At 42.6% G+C, this 18,346-nt stretch overlaps 1 protein-coding gene across 3 annotated transcripts in view; it reads left to right on the forward strand.

The window, feature by feature from the left end:
* slc8a3 (solute carrier family 8 member 3) overlaps nucleotides 1-18,346 on the forward strand; it is a 392,649-nt gene that overhangs the window by 271,992 nt on the left and 102,311 nt on the right. For 2 of the 3 annotated variants that reach the window (XM_055640817.1, XM_055640818.1), the window contains one exon: nucleotides 12,104-12,207. In XM_055640817.1, coding sequence (XP_055496792.1) covers nucleotides 12,104-12,207 — 104 coding nt within the window. Of the gene's footprint in view, nucleotides 1-9,988; nucleotides 10,096-12,103; nucleotides 12,208-18,346 lie in introns of all 3 variants that reach the window. The other variant, XM_055640820.1, reaches the window with a different exon arrangement.

Consider the following 18,346-nt stretch of genomic DNA (forward strand, 5'->3'; position numbering starts at 1 on the left):
CAACAATGCAGTCTACATACTTATGAGGCTTTGTGGTACTGCAGTAAAGAGCAGTTGTACTGCACAGAAAACATCTCCTTTTATGATGTCTCTGTGCATTAGTTTTTATTTATTCATTCACTCATTATTCCTAACCCTTCTGTGAATTCATCTTCCTGCCTCCTTTGTATGATTTCCTCAGCTGCCGTTTTGTAGTAAAGTAAATCCCAGCTGTTGGATCAAAAGCTTCAATACAAACTGAAATGGGTTAATCTCCAGATTTCAGCTTTCAGCCAATAGAACCTTGGTAAATGTGAGTAACATCATTTATCTTCTGTATATAAACTATTCGCTGGAAATTAATGTCAAAAGCTGGGCGATCAGTTTTGAACTGGCTTTCGAGTTTTCTCCTGTATCTTCATTTGGCATGCCATCATTTAACAGTTCAAGTGATATTGTCCAACTAATTTCTCCAAGTATGCTCACCAACCTCCTCCAGCAATACAACTTCTTTAAAAAGCAGACAATATCACTGTCAAAGAAATGTTGAGCATGCCTTTGCTTGAGTCTAACATGATTTGTGGGGTCATTTACGTGAAAAGTCCACTGCATGTTGTAAACAAAATACATCATCAATGCTGTATGTGTTCTCATTCCAAGGGCCAGGCTAAGGTTACCATTGTTCGCCCTCTGTACTGTAGTTCCCTACTGTTCACCATCTCTGACCTTACTTTGGCAGAGTACTCTGAGATATCAGACATACACCAAAAAGGGATGCTACATTGGTTCTTTCCTAAGTTTATAGGTGATAGGAGTAGAATTAGGTCATTCAGCCCATCAAGTCTACTCCGCCATTCAATCATGTCTGATCGATCTTTCCCTCTTAACCCCATTCTCCTGCCTGCTCCTCATCACCTCTGACACCCAAATTAATCAGGAATTTGTCAATCTCTGATTTAAAATATCCATTAACGTAGCCTCCACAGCCTTCTGTGGCAACAAATTCCACAGATTCACCACCCTCTGACTAAAGAAATTCATCCTCATCTCCTCCCTAAAGGAAGTCCTTTAATTCTGAGTCTATGACATCTGATCCCACTGATGGAAACATCCTCTCGACACCACTCTATCCAGGCCTTTCCACCCCTACTTTCTGCACAGTCATAATGATAGGAGATGCTCCAGGAGTGTTTTGGTTATAAGGAAAGACTAGATAGATTGTTTTGTTTCCTTGCAATGCAGCAGGTTGAGGGGGGACGTACAAAATTAGGTGGTGCACAGAGATGGTGGATAGTAAGGCGTTTTACCCATAACAGGTGTGTCTATTTCCAGAAGGGAAAGGATATTTGGAAAAACAAGGAACTCCAGATGATGGTGTACACAGAATGGGCACAAAGTACTTGAGTAACTCAACAGGTCAGGCAGCATCTCTGGAGAACATGGATAGGTGATGTTCTGATGAAGAGATGATCCAGTGCAGTGGAGAGATAAGTTTTTTTGGCCTTCCATCACAGCGATGTGATGGATGTTTATGTAAATTATGTTGTGTCTTGGGTCTATTTGTAATGTATGGCTGCAGAAACGGCATTTCGTTTGGACCTCAAGGGGTCTAAATGACAATTAAATTGAATCTTGAATCTTGAATCTCTTCAGACTAATTGTTGGCAGGAGGTCGGGTAAGAAAGCTGGGAGAAAGGTGAGGCAGGACAGAGGTAATAAGTGGACATAGGCAAGGGTTTTTGTTGAGAGGCAGATTGTTGGTCAGAAGGTCAGAGATTAAAACAGAAGATGTGTGACAGAAGGATTGAAGGGCTGCAAGTTGTGAAGCCAGAGAAAGGAATGTAGGGGGAGGGGGAGGGGAAAAATAAGTGTGAGTCCAGGTGTGGGACACAGGGGAGAAAGGGTGGGGTGGGGAGGGACAGAAAAGGAAGGAGGACTAGGGGTGTTGTTGGAGGTTATCTACAATTGGAGAATTCAGTGCTTTTACCATTGAATTGGAAACTACCCAAGGTGTATGAGGAGCTGTTCCTCAGGTTTGCCAGTGACTTCACTCTGGCAATGGAGGAGGCCTAGGACAGGAAGGTCAGTATGGGAATGGGAGAGGAGTTAAAATGGTTAGCAACCAGGAGATCAAGTAGGCCTTGGCGTACCGAGCAATGTGATCGGTCAAATGGTTGCCAACTCTACGCTTGGTCTTGCCTATGTTTGGCATTGATCAATCATGGCTGATCTATCTTTCCCTCTTCATCCCATTCTCCTGCCTTCTCCCCATAACCCCTGACACCCTTACAAATCAATTTGATTGATAGTAGCATTGGCACGGAGGGCTGAAGGGTCTGCTGTGTGACTCGATAATCAAATCTTCTCTGCACTGATAGCATGATGAACAAGATCCACAAAACTTTTAAACTTTTCACCATTATATCAAACTGATTGCTAACACTTTTTCACAGACAACAATATCCTCTATAAAATGTGTGAAAGAATAAGTTATAACACCAGCTGGATTGGCTTGGCAGTATTCAGACTCACGTGATCTTAGATGTTACTGTGGGGTGGGAGATTGCAACCTTCACGTGGTCCGCCCTGTTTCGACAAATGCAATCAACCCAGTGTGCACAATCAAATAAGATCAAATAGAACAAGTTGTTCTACAACTTTAGGCTGTGCACGCCAGACGCAAGAAGAAGAAGAAAATGTTACTGTAATTAGTCAAAGGAATTTTGGTTTCTACCACACGACATCTGGAAGGTGCAAAACTGCCCATATAGTTTGAAGACGGGTCTCACCCTGAAACGTCACCTATTCCTTTTCTCGAGGAGATGCTGCCTGTCTCGCTGAGTTACTCCAGCTTTTTGTGTCTTATCTTCTGCCCTTATAGTTTGGCAGTTTGAAAACAAAGGATGCTGTGGAATATGGAAAAAAAAGTCAGAACAACTCAGTAGGTGTGATTTGAAGTAACAAGGTGGTCAGTGGCACAGCGGTAGAGTTGTTGCCTAATGCCCCTGTCCCACTTAGGAAATCTGAACGGAAACCTCGGGAGACTTTGCGCCCCACCCAAGGTTTCCGTGCGGTTCCCGGAGGTTGCAGGTGGTTGCCGGAGGTTGCAGGTAGTGGAAGCAGGTAGGGAGACTGACAAAACCCTCCGGGAACCGCACGGAAACCTTGGGTGGGGCGCAAAGTCTCCTGAGGTTTACGTTCAGGTTTCCTAAGTGGGACAGGGACATTACAGTGCCAGAGACCCGGGTTTGATCCTGACCTGGGGCGCTGTTTGTACGGAGTTTTCATGTTCTTCCTGTGACCACGTGGGGTTTTTTGCGGGTGCTCCGGTATCCTCCCTCACACCAAAGACATGCAGCTTTGTAAGTTAATTGGCTTTGGTAAAATTAAAAATTGTTCCGAGTGTGTACGATAGTGCTAGTGTATGGGGTGATCACTGGTTGGCGGTGGGTCGAAAGGCCTGTTTCCACATTGTTTCTCTAAAGTCACTGATGTTGCATTTGATAGTCGTGTGTGTGCGTCCAATCCTGTATGGGTTCAATCACATGCATTCAGCGAGGCTGGCAAACACAGATCACTGAATGGTGACCAGTGCAAAACCTTCACGTAGAATGAGTAGACCCATCATGTTATCCAATGCCTACAAATTCAGTTGCTCTACAGCCATCATGCTGCATCTTGGCCGGGCCAAGCTGGCCATCCGCGAGTCGCGGCGCCAGGCGGATGAGGGCTCTGCCCAACCCAGCTGCCTGCCCCTTTTCCGAGGTTATGTCCGTAGTACCTACGTTACTAGAAATGGACTACGCCCTGTCCACGGGCACTGGGGGATTTCCAGGACTGCTGGGCACTGCGGGGGGGTTGAATGCATCCTAGACAAGGATTGTAACATAGTTATATAGTAGTTTATTTGAGTACATTTGTTTGTCGTATTATGGTGGTGGGTTCTGTTTTGTTTTATTGTATTGTAAATATTATTTTTTTAAATTGAATACATTTTTTGATTAAAGAAAAAAAAAGAGAACATGCTGCATCTTGAATGGGGCCGTATAGGTAGGAAACACCATCTTTCACCTTGTACCTTTGCCGTCGGTTGCAACATGACACTACTGCAATGCACATTGGCAACTTCTGCCAGCTCAAACTGACCTTTGAACTGGCAGAAATCGAGGTGCCCGATTCATGTTATGTCTAGAGCCTGGATTTTGCCATAAATGCCATGTGCTTCACGCCTTTTCTTGATGATTTCAGGAAGTAATGCCTTTTGCACGATTGAGCCTAAATCAGCCTTTTTTTGCCATTTTAACATAACTTACAAGAAAATTTATACCACCGGGGCGAAACCCGGCTGTCTAGCTTGTCCAGTCCTCATCTAGCTTGTCCAGTCCTTTTATAATTTAATATGTTTCTATAAGGTACCCCCTCATCCTTCAAAGGTGCCCCCTCATCCTTCTAGATGAGAAGAACTTTTTTCACACAGAGAATGGTGAATCTCTGGAATTCTCTGCCACAGAGGGTAGTTGAGGCCAGTTCATTGGCTATATTTAAGAGGGAGTTAGATGTGGCCCTTCTGGCTAAGGGGATCAGGGGGTATGGAGAGAAGGCAGGTACGGGATACTGAGTTGGATGATCAGCCATGATCATATTGAATGGCGGTGCAGGCTCGAAGGGCCGAATGGCCTACTCCTGCACCTAATTTCTATGTTTCTATGTTTCTAAGTGGGTGTTAAATGGTGATTGGAAAGGGGTGCATGGGAAAGGGTCCAGTCTCTGCAGACTGGAATCATGCTTTAAGTAGGTGTGAAGTGGTGATTGGGGAGGTGTTGTTGAGGAAGGATCTAGTCTTTTCAAATTGGAGTCAGGCTGTGAGTAGGTGTGAAGTGTTGGTTGGGGATGGGGTGTGGGGGTATCAGGGTTAAGTTTCTGTTTATCGAAACTGCAGTATAACTCGTTCAGGTCGTTGGTCAGCTGATGATTGTCCAAGTAGCGGCGGGGTTTTCCTCTTGTAGCTTGTGATTACTTGCAAGCCCTTCCACACTGAAGAAGAGTCATTTGCCGAGAACTTGCTCCTCAACTTCTCAAAGTACCTTTCCTTGGCAGCTCTGATTCCACTTCTCAGCTTGTACTTGGCCTGCCTGTAGAGGTCTGCATCCCTGTTCCTGTGGGATCTATCTACCCCTGCAAGCGTCAAAATGCCTAAAGTCTAGTCAACGCCTTGTAAAAAACTGAACGATTTGGTGAGAGTGTACGGGAGTGATATATTCTCTACAGACAACTTGGTGCTGTTTTGCAAAGCATGTGAGAAAGCAGTGAATCATGAGAAGAAATATGTCGTCTCCCAGCATGTACAGACAGCTAAACACGTCGGCAGCAGAGAAACTGAGGGTAGGAAATACGCAAGCTTGTCTCCTCACAACATTTACTGCTGGCTCCAGTCGCAAATCTGAGTTTTCGAGTGATCTGGGCAAAGCATTCATTGATGCTGGAATTCCACTGTGGAAATTGGAAAACAAATCTCTCAGATGTTTTTTTAGAGAAATACTCAGAGGAACATATACCGAGCGAGTCATCATTACGGAAAAATTATGTTGACACCAACTTCAACATTGTTGTGCAGAAAACTAGAGATGAGGTTGCATGCAACAAAATATGGATCTTGATAGATGAGACAACCGATGCTGTGGGGAGATATGTTGCCAATGTGGTCATCCGTACACTGGAGGCAGGTCAACCATCAAAGGAGTATTTATTGACATCGGAAGTATTGGAGAAGTCAAACAGCTCAACTATTACTCAGTTGCTTACATCTTCACTTGCTGTATTTTGGCCAGAAGGTATAAAACACAAGAATGTTCTTCTGTTTGTGACTGATGCAGCTCCGTACATGAAAAAAGCTGCTCGTGCTCTTAAAGTTTTATTCCCCAAAATGTTGCATTTGACATGATTAGCTCACGGACTCCATAGAATTGCCGAGCACATACGTAGCTTGTTTCCAAATGTCGATCGCCTAGTTTCCGATGTCAACAAAATCTTCCTCAAAGTACCGTCACTTGTGCAGTTGTTCAAGGAAATTGCACCTGAGATTCCACTACCTCCTTAGCCTGTTTTGACTAGGTGGGGTGCATGCGTCTCTGCTGTACTCTACTATGCTGCAAATTTGGAAAAGATAAAATAAATCGTCAACTGTTTTGAAGAAGAAAAATCTGCTACAGTCAGGATCGTCAGTGAAATCATGCAGACAAAGTCCCTCCCACGTGATCTTGTGTTTATTGCTTCCAATTTTGCAAACTTCCCACAAGCTATTACTTCCCTTGAGAAGGGAAACATTAATGAATAACTTGCAGGTTTTCAACAAAGTAACTGACGATATTCGTAAAGTTCTTGGCGATGTAGGTAAAGACATACAAGGAAAATGTGAGAGAGTGATTTTAGCTAACAAATATCTTGAAGAAATACAAAACATAGCTAAAGTTCTCAAAGGTTGTTGTTATGCACAAGATATCAACATGAATATAGAGTTTGTAGCTTGTTTTGGGTATGCACCAGTGATCTCAGCTGGGGTAGAAATATTTTTTTCACATCTGAAGCATATTCTGTCTGACAGACGGCATAGTTTAACACCAGATAATTTGAAAAAAATGCTGGTAATTATGTGCAACCAGGCAACTTTGGTCATTTAATGTAGTATACCATTATATTTATCATTTTTAACCATATTTTGGTGGTGGAAATAAATGCCTCGTTATGCCTTTTTTGTTAATAAATGCCTTTTACGTGGCTTTTTTGTAATTTTATGATGCCTTTTTGCCTGCCTATTTCAGAGATTTGACGCCTGAGCATCCTGGCTCTAGTTATGTCAGTCCGCTGCTGAATATGGTTGTTCATCAACCCGCAGCTGCTAAATCAGCTTATTGCATGCATTTATAGCAATTAGAAAAACTGATAGAGCTACTGCATTACATTGGCAGAGACCCGGGTTCAATCCTGAATATGGGTGCTGTCAGTACGGTGTTTGTATGTGGATTTGGTGGGCCGAAGGGCCTGTTTCCAAGCTATATCTCTAAACTGAACTGTATCTCTTAACTTCCATTTTTAAGTTTTTAAATGCTAATTATAACAACAATTGAAGTAAATATGTCACATTCAAAATTTAGATTTTTAGTTTTGATATAAATTGATTTGCATGCACGTCACTTCTTTGTAATGCATGGAGCTGCAATTACCTTCCTCTTTGTTTTCCCTGGAACTCTTCACTCCAAAACACTTACACACAAAGGGAAAGATAAAAAAGAAGAGAGTGTGTTTCCTGCTTCCTGACATCCTCGCTCAGATCGACCATTAGATGCCAACTTGGCACAGCCACTCATTTCCCACCAAGGGCACTGGGTTGCAGTCAGAGTTAGGAATTTAGTTAGCCTGGATTGGGAAGGCCTTGCAGCCTTTCGATCTTAATCCTTCTGCAAATGATGCAAACCTCTTAACTACTAATCCCATTTGGTTGTTCAGTAGGACCTCTGTTTTAATTCTGTTAGTTTAGTTAGTTTAATTTAGTTTGGAGATGCAGCATAGAAACATATTAATAGGTGCAGGAGTAGGCCTTTTGGCCCTTCGAGCCAGCACCGCCATTCAATATGATCATGGCTGATCATCCAATATCCGTACCCCATTCCTGCTTTCTTCCCATAGCCCTTGATTCTCTTAGCTCTAAGAGCTATATCTAATGCTCTCACGATAACATCCAGTGAATCGGCCCCGCACTGCCTTCTGTGGCAGAGAATTCTACAAATTCACAACTCTCTGGGTGAAAAAGTTTTTCTTCATTTCTGTTCTAAATGGCCTACCCCTTATTCTTAAACTGTGACCCCTGGTTCTGGACTCCCCCAACATTGAGAATATCTTTCCTCCAAATGACCTTTAGCCCAACGAGCCCACACCGACTATCGATTATCTGCACACCAGTTCTTTGTTATCTTACTTTCTCATCCACTCCCCCTGCATACTAGGGCCAATTTTCAGAAGCCAATTAACCTACAAACCTGCATGTGTGGAGGAGGAAACCCACGTGGTCACAGGGGGAATGTACAACCTATGCACTGTCAACACCCAAGGTCAGGATCAAACCCACGTCTCTGGTTCTGTGAGGCAACAGCTCTTTGCACCACTCTCCCTCCAAAAACACAGATATAAATCCGTCCATGTATCTTATAAATGCTTTTGCGCAGTGAAAAAAGCCACAAATCTTATTTTGATTAAATGTATTTGACAACGTAGAATAGTTTCTTTTATCGTTTCGGTCCAAGGTATCAGGCAAGAGATGGGGAAAGGATTAAAGCCTTGAACCGTGACAGTGTGAATGTTGCAAATTCAGCCAGTTTCTGGTGATTTCTGACTTGATCAAAACCACTTGGACAACCTCCAGCGTGTTTATTAACATCTCTCTGTGGATATCTTTGTGTAATGAAGGGAGGCTGTAGCAGAAATTTACATTTACAAAATGTAGATTATTGTAATTACCCCTTAAATTAAACCAATATACCTTATGAAAACCTTGGGAGAGCACATTATGTTCAAAAAATTATTTATTTTTACTGATGGAAGGTTTAATAAATTTCAGAATGAATAAATTTGGCAGCAGTTTTATTGTGTGCCAGCAGTGACCTCTGAGGGCTGTTTTAATAATCATTATATTGACTATTATGTGTTCTGGTACTTGACTATTCTCATCCCAAGGAGGATCCATGCCATTGTTATGAATGTGCTAGTGTGAAATTCCTTTGTGTGCCATTTTAACACAGCTCTTTGAGGGCATTAGGTTTTATCCAATCTGATTAGGTCCCGACTATAAATGTCACTGATTCTCTATAGATGCTGGTACTTGACTGATTCTCAGCACCTCAAGGGAGTGCAGAGAAGGTTCACCACTGGGATTGTTGGGACTGTCACTGTCTGTGAAGAAAGACTGTGACTTGGTTTATACTCTCTAGAGTTTAGGCCATTTTAATCTTACAACTTACAAAATTTTAAGGTTTTGGACAGGCTAGATAGGAAGATTGTTCCCGATGTTGGGGAAGTAGGGGTCCAGTCTGATACGGGGGAAATCCTTTAAAAACCGAGATGAGGAGAACTTTTTTTCACACAGAGTGGTGAATCTCTGGAACTCTCTGCCACAGAGGGTAGTTGAGGCCAGTTCATTGGCTATATTTAAGAGGGAGTTAGATGTGGCCCTTGTGGCCAAGGGGATCAGAGGGTATGGAGAAAAGGCAGGTACGGGATACTGAGTTGGATGATCAGCCATGATCATATTAAATGGCGGTGCAGGCTCGAAGGGCCGAATGGCCTACTCCTGCACCTAATTTCTATGTTTCTATGTTACTCAAGCCTCCAGCATCTGCAGTTGCTTGTGTCTCTCCAAGCTTACATATTACATAGCTTACATAGATGTGTGGAAACAAGGAACTGTAGATGCTGGTTTACAAAAAGATAGGCACAAAGTGCTGGAGTAACTCAGTGGGTCAGATAGCATCCCTGGAGAAAATGGATAGGTGACATTTCGGGTTGGGACTCTTCTTTACACTGATTGTGGGGTGGAGGTGAGGAGACCTAGAAGAGAGCTGTGGGGATGGGGGAAGGGGGAAGGAGTGAGAAGATAACCTTGGGAGGGATGGGAAGGGAAGAAATTGAGAAGACAGGTATAGGTGTGCATTTGTTAAAATAGCCAACATGGTAATTTCATACAAGCACCTTACTGTGATGGTTACTAATATATAAGATGCATCTAATTACAGGGGTGCAACTTTCCAAGTTATGTATGTTATTTGTCCACAGGTATAGTACCCATCGATCCTCATCAGCAATGTAATCTCTGCCCTGCAATATTAACGAACGGTCATTGTTGGGCAATGCTTGCCTATCATTGCACCTATGACGGCCCCTCCTTACCCCTACCCACCCTCTTCCTTCCTCCCCAGGTTCCTTTCCCTTACCTTGTGACATTATTGTTTTTCATTTGCAGCAAAAGAGCTCAGATCAAAATAATTGATGATGAGAAGTATGAGAAAAACAAGAATTTCTTCATTGAGCTGATGGAGCCACGCATGGTGAATATGAGTTCACAGAAAGGTGGAGTACTCACCAGAATGAGCCACTGCTGAAGGCCCTCCTCTCTCCTCTCTTGCCCTTTTCTCTTATCTTCTTTTTTTTGTCTTGTTTGACTGCTTGATTCCCAAGAGATAATTAACACTGGCCCACTCTAGCAGTCAGATTGGTGACATGCCACCCATTTCAGTCTTGGCACATCAGCGAGCCGCTAATCAGGCCCATCGTCATGGCTGCAGAAACCTGCCATCCCCAAGCCTGTCTTCCTGAAACCTTATCCTGCCCTGTGGCGGACAGCCAGTGTCCCAGTAGTTGGTAGAACAGACGAGGACAGGTCTGGTTATATGGTCATATCTGGTAAGATGTTGCCTTCACTAACATGACCTTGGGTAACATGGTGTGGGAAGGCTAATCCATTACATCACCAGAATGAATTCTACACCCGGTTAGTGAGGAAAAATCCTCACTGGTTGGTGTTATCTATACATGGTCAGGTTCAGCTCCAGGAGAGCAAATACTCAAATACAGGAGACACCACTATATTTGGTATGTCAGAGAGAGACATTCACGCTCCCCATGTATTGAAGAAGGCTCCTGACCTGAAACATCACCTATCCATTCTCTTCAGAGATGCTGCGTAACCGGCCGAGTTACTCCAGTATTTTGTGTCTATCTCCCTCATATATTGGTTGCACTGCATTCTGTAGAGGGCTCGATGGATAAGATAGGGTACAGGGGAAAATCAAGGCATTGGGGTCCCACATTCAATAAGTGAAAAGTTATAGCAAAAAGCTGCCAGTGATAAATTCAAAAAGGAATTTCCTTATCAAGAATTTTACCTCAAAATTAATGGATCCATTCCAGTTAATAAGGCCCCCCTCACCTCAAATCTCAATCTACTGTATGTTTTGCCACTGCACATAGTCACCGGTCCTGCTTCAGACAGCCTCTCTTGTTGGCTTGAGGCAACCTCATATCCATTGTTAAACGCAGGAAAGCTGCACAGCTCTGACGACATGATGAGGAAACCTTGCTCCCAAAACACAGAGGAAAGACGTACCGGTTTGTAGGCTAATAGGCTTCTGTAAATTGCCCCTAGTGGGTAGGATGTGAAAGTGGTCTAACATAGAACTGGTATACAGGTGATCAATGGTCAACATGGACTCAGTGGACCGAAGAGCCTCTTTCCACAATGTATCTCTGATATAAAAAAACAACAAATACTAGAGACCTTAGTCCTCTGGCCATGTACCTCTGGTGAGTTTTAATAAGAACATTAAAGAATCTTTTTAAAAATGTGAAAAGCTAACCGAAAATATCAAAACATTCCAAAATGTCGTGCAATTCCATAAGAGGTAATTAAACAATTGAGAGGAAGCAATAATATGAGAGAAGGGATCTTAACTCCAAGCCTTGCATACACCCAGCCTGACCTTTATCTGACCATGAAAACCTGTTGAGGTAAGGAGGTGACATTAAAAAGGGTATCATTTGTGCAGGGATTCTGCACTTTCAGCCTATCCCCTACATATGATGAGCACATTCAATGTTTAGTTTAGTTCAGCTTAGTTTGGTTTAGTTTAGTGTCACTTGAATCAAAGTACAGAGAAAAGCTTGTGACACATTGAAAAACAGTGCCAGACGCATCCTGTCTGTTTTATGTGTGCTTCAATATGATTCCATCGGGCCACTGATTAACATCCAAATGAAATCCCATTTTCATTTGAGTTGTGCTTAAATTGACCTCAGAACAGGAGGGCTGAAGGGTTTGGCAGGTTATGTGAGCAGAGCACTGTCACTTTTCTTTACCACTGTTTCGTAAAAGGGGGGGGGGGAGAACAAGGGCCAAATTTTGTTTAACCCATCTCCCTAATAGGCCAACAAAATGGCGGCATGTGACACCACTCTGAGTGCCCTGTGGGCTCAGAACTAACCATCAAGCAAGCTTACAATAATAAAGTGAAAGTCGCATGTGTGACTGCGGTGGTTTTCGAGCAACCCATTGTACATTTTTTTTCTTATATTCTTACAGGAAAACCATAAGCGTTAAAATAAATGATGATGAGGAATACGAAAAGCAGGAACATTTCTTCATTGTGCTTGGTGAACCGAAATGGATGAAACGAGGAATATCAGGTGTGAGATCCTGAGACGTAACTGCTTTTTTTGAGAAAATCTATTACTTTTCCTCCTGTATTCCCGCTCTCACCCTGTTTCGGTCATCTACACCTCGTGCTTTTTTTGTTTCTCTCCCAGACCAATGTGCACTGTCCTTTCTCAACCTGGTTTATGACTTGTACTTAAGTCCAATGCTCCGCAAACTGTGGGCTGGACCCCGGCACTCCGAGGCAATGCACATGTCTTCATTTTCCTGCAATCAGCTAAATCCTCTTGCTATTTTATTCATCAACTTTTTTTTTTAGGAAAAACAAAATATAATACTTTAAGATTAGCATCTTGGTGGGATGCCTTCCAGGCAGTCAGCCATACCCATTAATCATTCTGGGCACAGCATTCCCTTTTGTTTGAATGACAAAGAATATTTTTCAAACACTTCTAAAGCGTGTGTGCCTGCGTTTGCTTGTGCGTGAATAAGGCTGGAAAGAGTGTGTCAACTCCAGCTGAATCCCAGGCAGCAACTGCATCCACTTAATTCTCTTCAATTTACTATCGTTGATCACGTGCATTTCTCCAGTTTAAGATATTCCATTCATGTTGATTGCACCTTTATCTCATCACATTCAGCTTTACCCTCTGTCTGTCTCTCCTCTCCGGTAGATAGACAAGTGAAGCTCATTGGTCCATAAATTCGTGTTTTTGGAGCAGAATTAGGCCATTCGGCCCATCAAGCCCACTCTACCATTCATTCATGGCTGATCTATCTTTCCCTCTCAACCCCGTTTTCCTGCCTTCTCCCCATAGCCCCCGACCCCGTACTGATCAAGAATCTATCAATCTCTGCCAAAATATGGAGTGGATAATAAGGATGCTCGAAATTATTTTGTTTGATGAGGTTGGGAGAAACCAATTCCATTGGCGGGAGGTTTAATGTGCAAAGGACATGGATTTAAGATAGCTGAGGCAAAAGAGTCACGGCAGATTATTTATTTTTTGAAGCAATAGTTTGTTTCATAGAAACATAGAAACATAGAAATTAGGTGCAGGAGTAGGCCATTCGGCCCTTCGAGCCTCCACCGCCATTCAATATGATCATGGATGATTATCCAACTCAGTATCCCGTACCTGCCTTCTCTCCATACCCCCTGATCCCCTTAGCCACAAGGGCCACATCTAACTCCCTCTTAAATATAGCCAATGAACTGGCCTCGACTACCCTCTGCGGCAGAGAGTTCCAGAGATTCACCACTCTCTGTGTAAAAAAAGTTCTTCTCATCTCGGTTTTAAAGGATTTCCCCCTTATCCTTAAGCTGTGACCCCTTGTCCTGGACTTCCCCAACATCGGGAGCAATCTTCCTGCATCTAGCCTGTCCAACCCCTTAAGAATTTTGTAAGTTTCTATAAGATCCCCTCTCAATCTCCTAAATTCCAGAGAGTATAAACCAAGTCTATCCAGTCTTTCTTCATAAGACAGTCCTGACATCCCAGGAATCAGTCTGGTGAACCTTCTCTGCACTCCCTCTATGGCAATAATGTCCTTCCTCAGATTTGGAGACCAAAACTGTACGCAATACTCCAGGTGTGGTCTCACCAAGACCCTGTACAACTGCAGTAGAACCTCCCTGCTCCTATACTCAAATCCTTTTGCTATGAAAGCTAACATAGTTTCAATCGAAAGTGCACAACCTGAAAGGGAGGTGGAAACAGATTGAATAATAATTTTCCAACTCAAACTTTAGGCTTTAATACCGAAGTGATGATGTTTAGAGGGCTCTGTTTAGTAGTATAGTTTAGAGATAAAGCGTGGAAACAGGCCCTTTGGCCCACCGAGTCCACGCCGACCAGTGATCACCCCGTGCACTAGCACTATCCTACACACTAAGGACAAGTCACAATCATTATCGATGCCAATCAACCTACAAACCTGTACGTCTTTGGTGTGGTATGCGCAGAATTTGGCCATTCGGCTCATCAACTCTGCTCCGCCACTCAATCATCTATCTCTCCGTCTCAACCCCATTCTCCTGCCTTCTCCCCATAATCCCTGATACCCGAACTAATCAATTTTCCTCTCACACCTCAAAAGGCGTGTGGGTTTATAGGTTAATTGGCCTGTGTAAATTGCCTCTAGTGTTTACGCTGCGAATGAGAAAATGGGATAACGTCCAACTAGGATTGGTGGTCGGCGTGAATTCGGTGGGCCGAAAGGGACTGTTTCCACGGTGTATCTCTAAACTAAAATCGAACAAAAGCTATCGAAGAATGGCCTGGGTCACATTTCCTGTTCAGTTACTTTTCCATTTTACTGAAATGTTATTGAAATAAATCACCCTAAGAGTTGTTTCAGATTATTTTTTTAAGCATTGTACATGCTGCAGGAAGGGCCTCAAAACCATCCTGTTGTGAGCTTAAGTACTCAGTTTCCAACATAATTACTTCTGGATTAAAATATCAGTTTTAACAAATTATTTTTCATATCTTATGATAATTAATCTGGCCATGCCGACTGCTTTGATGGGAGAGTTGAGCGTATGAGTAGCCTCGGCAGCGATAAATTATTTTAAGATAAACGTTTCCGTGTTACAGTATGACAGAATTAGCTACTGAAATTATTTTTGATAAATTGCCCCTAGTGTGTAGGATGCGAAAGTGGGATAACTTGTGTACTAGTGTAGTCAATGTTCGGCGTGGATTTGGTGATTCGAAGGGCCTGTTTCCACGCTGTATCTCTAATTAAATGAATTGAATAGGTCTCTCAGCAATAATAAACACCCATGAACATTTTCTGCCTAATTTGATATTGTTCATTTCTTAAAAGATGCCAATTTTAAACATGCCTCTTGTACACATAGACAACCTCAAGCAGCCTATAAATCACATACTTTAGTTTATTTTCTTCTTGCATTTAATAAAACATGATAACCTGCCTGTCTGGGATTCAAATGGGTGACGCAGTCGAGCTTTTATAATGCTGACTAGTTACAAAGTGGATGCTGTTCCTTAAAATATATTTTTCATCTGTGCTTGCGATATGTTGGGCCGTACTGCTACATCTGTGGACATGTTTGCTTCTGCTGCTGCCCTGCCTGTTGAATGACCAAGCTGTGTTGTACTTTGGTTTGGATTAAGACGCATGCCTGTGAACCTCTGCTACTCTTCACGTGTGGAAGCCACCAGTAAATCTGGAGGCTCTGCAGGTTTGGCAAAGCAACAACATCGTTCACCTGAACGGCACAAGCCGGATTCAGACACCTGATCTTTAACCTTCTGAGGACTCCTCACCCTTAGTTGCTTTGGCAATGCGATGGTTAGCAAAGTCACTAAGTGCGAGGAATCGCTGCACTCTGACAACCAAAGCTATCTGGACATTTGGAAAACTATAAACTATAAATTAAATTACATTAAGCATAAAAATTAAACATGATTTTGTTCCTGCTCCTGCTTATCTATTTTTGGAGATAGTAACAGGTGGAACGCATTGATAGGGAGGTTGAAACATAGAAAGTAGGTGCAGGAGAAGGCCATTCGGCCCTTTGAGCCAGCACCGCCATTCAATATGATCATGGTTGATTATCCAAACTCAGCACCTTGTTCCTTCTTTTTCCCCATATCCCTTGATTCCGTTAGCCCTAAGAGCTATATCTAACTCTCTCTTGAATACACCCAGTGAATTGACTTCCACTGCCTTCTGTGGCAGTGAATTCCCCAGATTCTCAACTCTGGGTGAAAAAGTTTTCCCTCATCTCAGTCCTAAATAGCCTACCCATTCTTCTTAAACTGTGACCGCTGGTTCTGGTTGTGCGTGAATCTGGTCAGTGATGGGCATCCACTTCTCTTCAATTTACTAAGTTGATGGGTAAGGTGGAAGTCAGTGGATTTCTTATTGTTTAGCAAGTGCAAATGTCTGATACCTGTTGGTTACTAAAGAAGTCACATGCCACCTTTCCTACGCCATCCTTTTTACAAGATGCTGCAAGTTGCCAGAGGAGGTAGTTAAGGCAGGCACTATAACAACGTTTGAAAGACATTTGGTTTAGGTTCAGGAAAGGTTTAGAGGAAGACAGACACAAACTGCTGGAGTAACTCAGCAGGACAGGCAGCATCTCTGGATAAGATAGGATCATATTGACTATTAGAGGAATATGGGTCGAACGTAGGCAGGTGGGACTAGTGTAGATGGGGTATCTTGGTTGGCATGGGTGAATTGCACTGAAGGGCCTGTTTCTATTCTGTATAACACTATGACTACATAAATCCACTGCAGCGATTTTTGGGGGGCATTTTTGTTAATGGAATCAAAGCCCTTAGTGTGTGCTTGCTGCAGCTGTGGTATCTCAAGGCCAGGGCAGCTCATGGACAAGCAGAGGCATCTCAACCACACACTCACCCCAAACAAAACGGCTTGGGACTTTCATTTGGAGTTAACCGATTGTCTTTAACAGATTTCCACAAGTGACTTGGATGTAAATAGGTCATTCTGAGTTAAGTACTGAGATCAGGAAGGGACTCGGCTGTTGGACAGGTTACGCTGCAGGTATGTGTGTGCACGTGTGCGAAAGGGGTGTAGGAAGGAACTGTGGCGGCTGGTTTATACTGAAGACAGACACAAAACGCTGGAGTAACTCAGTGGGACAGGCAGCATCTCTGGAGAGATGAATTGGATGATGTTTCAGGTCGAGACCCTTCTTCAGATGGTTTCAGATGAAAGGGGTGGGGTTGGGAAAGGTGGTGTGAAAGAGGGAGTGGCGAGGTGTGGCGCTAGATGCAGTGAGGAAAATTAGATATGGCCACACAAATATTTAGCCTACTTATTTAGCCTTATAACAAATAAAGCACTATAATTAGAAAATTTCTCCCCAACCCCAACATACACCATACATAGCAAATAGGTGCAGGAGTAGGCCATTCGGCCCTTCAAGCCAGCACCAGAATTCGATATGGTGGTTCCTGCTTTCTCCCCGTATCCCTTGATTTTGTTAGCCCTCAGAGCTATATCTAACTCCCTCCTGAAAACATCCAGTGAATTGGCCTCCACTGCCTTCTGTGGCAGAGAATTCCAGGGATTCACAACTCTGGGTGAAAACGTTTTTCCTCATCTCAGTCCTAAATGGCCTACCTTAAACCATGGTCCCCGGTTCTGGACTCTCATGGCCAGTTAAGCTCTTGGAGGAGGTTCGATAAACATAAGAAACATTATCTGGAGATGAAAATTCCTCTTCAAACCCCTCAGGCGTTTAGAACTACTTTCAGGAGATCACATTGACTATTTGACCATTATTAAGTACTTTGACACTTGATCATATGCTGATGACATTTTATGATTGCTGGGGATTTAATTGTAGGTTAGTCTATCTTAATGGGGTGGGTTTCAATCATCAGATATCATTTTTAATTTTAGGTACAGAAATTAATCCATTTTTATTCATGCTGACAGATTGCATTGACAGATCATTTGAGTTCTCACCACAGGTTGTCATTTGCAGTCAGTGAGATTATTCAAAGAACAACTAACTTAATGTGGGTTGTTTTATTTATGTTAATCCATGTTTAATTGGATGCTAAAGAAAGCTTCTTGTTATCATTTCATTTAAAAACGTGGCACAAAAGGTTATAAATAGCTCCAAAATAGGATGAAAATTGATGCAAAAACTACCTTGTATGTTAGTGATGCTCCTATTGTGTACGTTCAACATAATGAACATTGTTGATTTACATCAACTTTCATTAACTAATCTCTTCGCTCAGCAATCTATTAGCACAAAGAGCATTTCTCAAAAGAAAACACCATTAAAAATATTGTGGGAATATTTTTTAAAGATTCTGGTTTCATTCGGAAAATAAAAATTATTTGATCATATTGAAATTCCTTTCTCAAAACAAAATTCCTTACGTTGGATGACATTTCCTTCATCCTTCATCCTTATTATATAAATATTCTGATCCAGTCATATTTGTACCACATGGACCCAATGTATCCCAGTTCTTCGTTTAATACTACATTTCTTTCATTTCATTCCTAGAATCAGTACATTTGAAGTACAGTGACTGCTGCAGCTGCTAATCTGCCAGTCATTCTGCATTTGGCATGTATGTTAGGAAATATTTGACCTATCTGTTTCCTTCATGGTATGATGGGCTGTTACGTAATTCAAGCACA

The sequence above is a fragment of the Leucoraja erinacea genome, chromosome 9, assembly GCF_028641065.1.
Source record: "Leucoraja erinacea ecotype New England chromosome 9, Leri_hhj_1, whole genome shotgun sequence".
NCBI lineage: Eukaryota > Metazoa > Chordata > Chondrichthyes > Rajiformes > Rajidae > Leucoraja > Leucoraja erinaceus.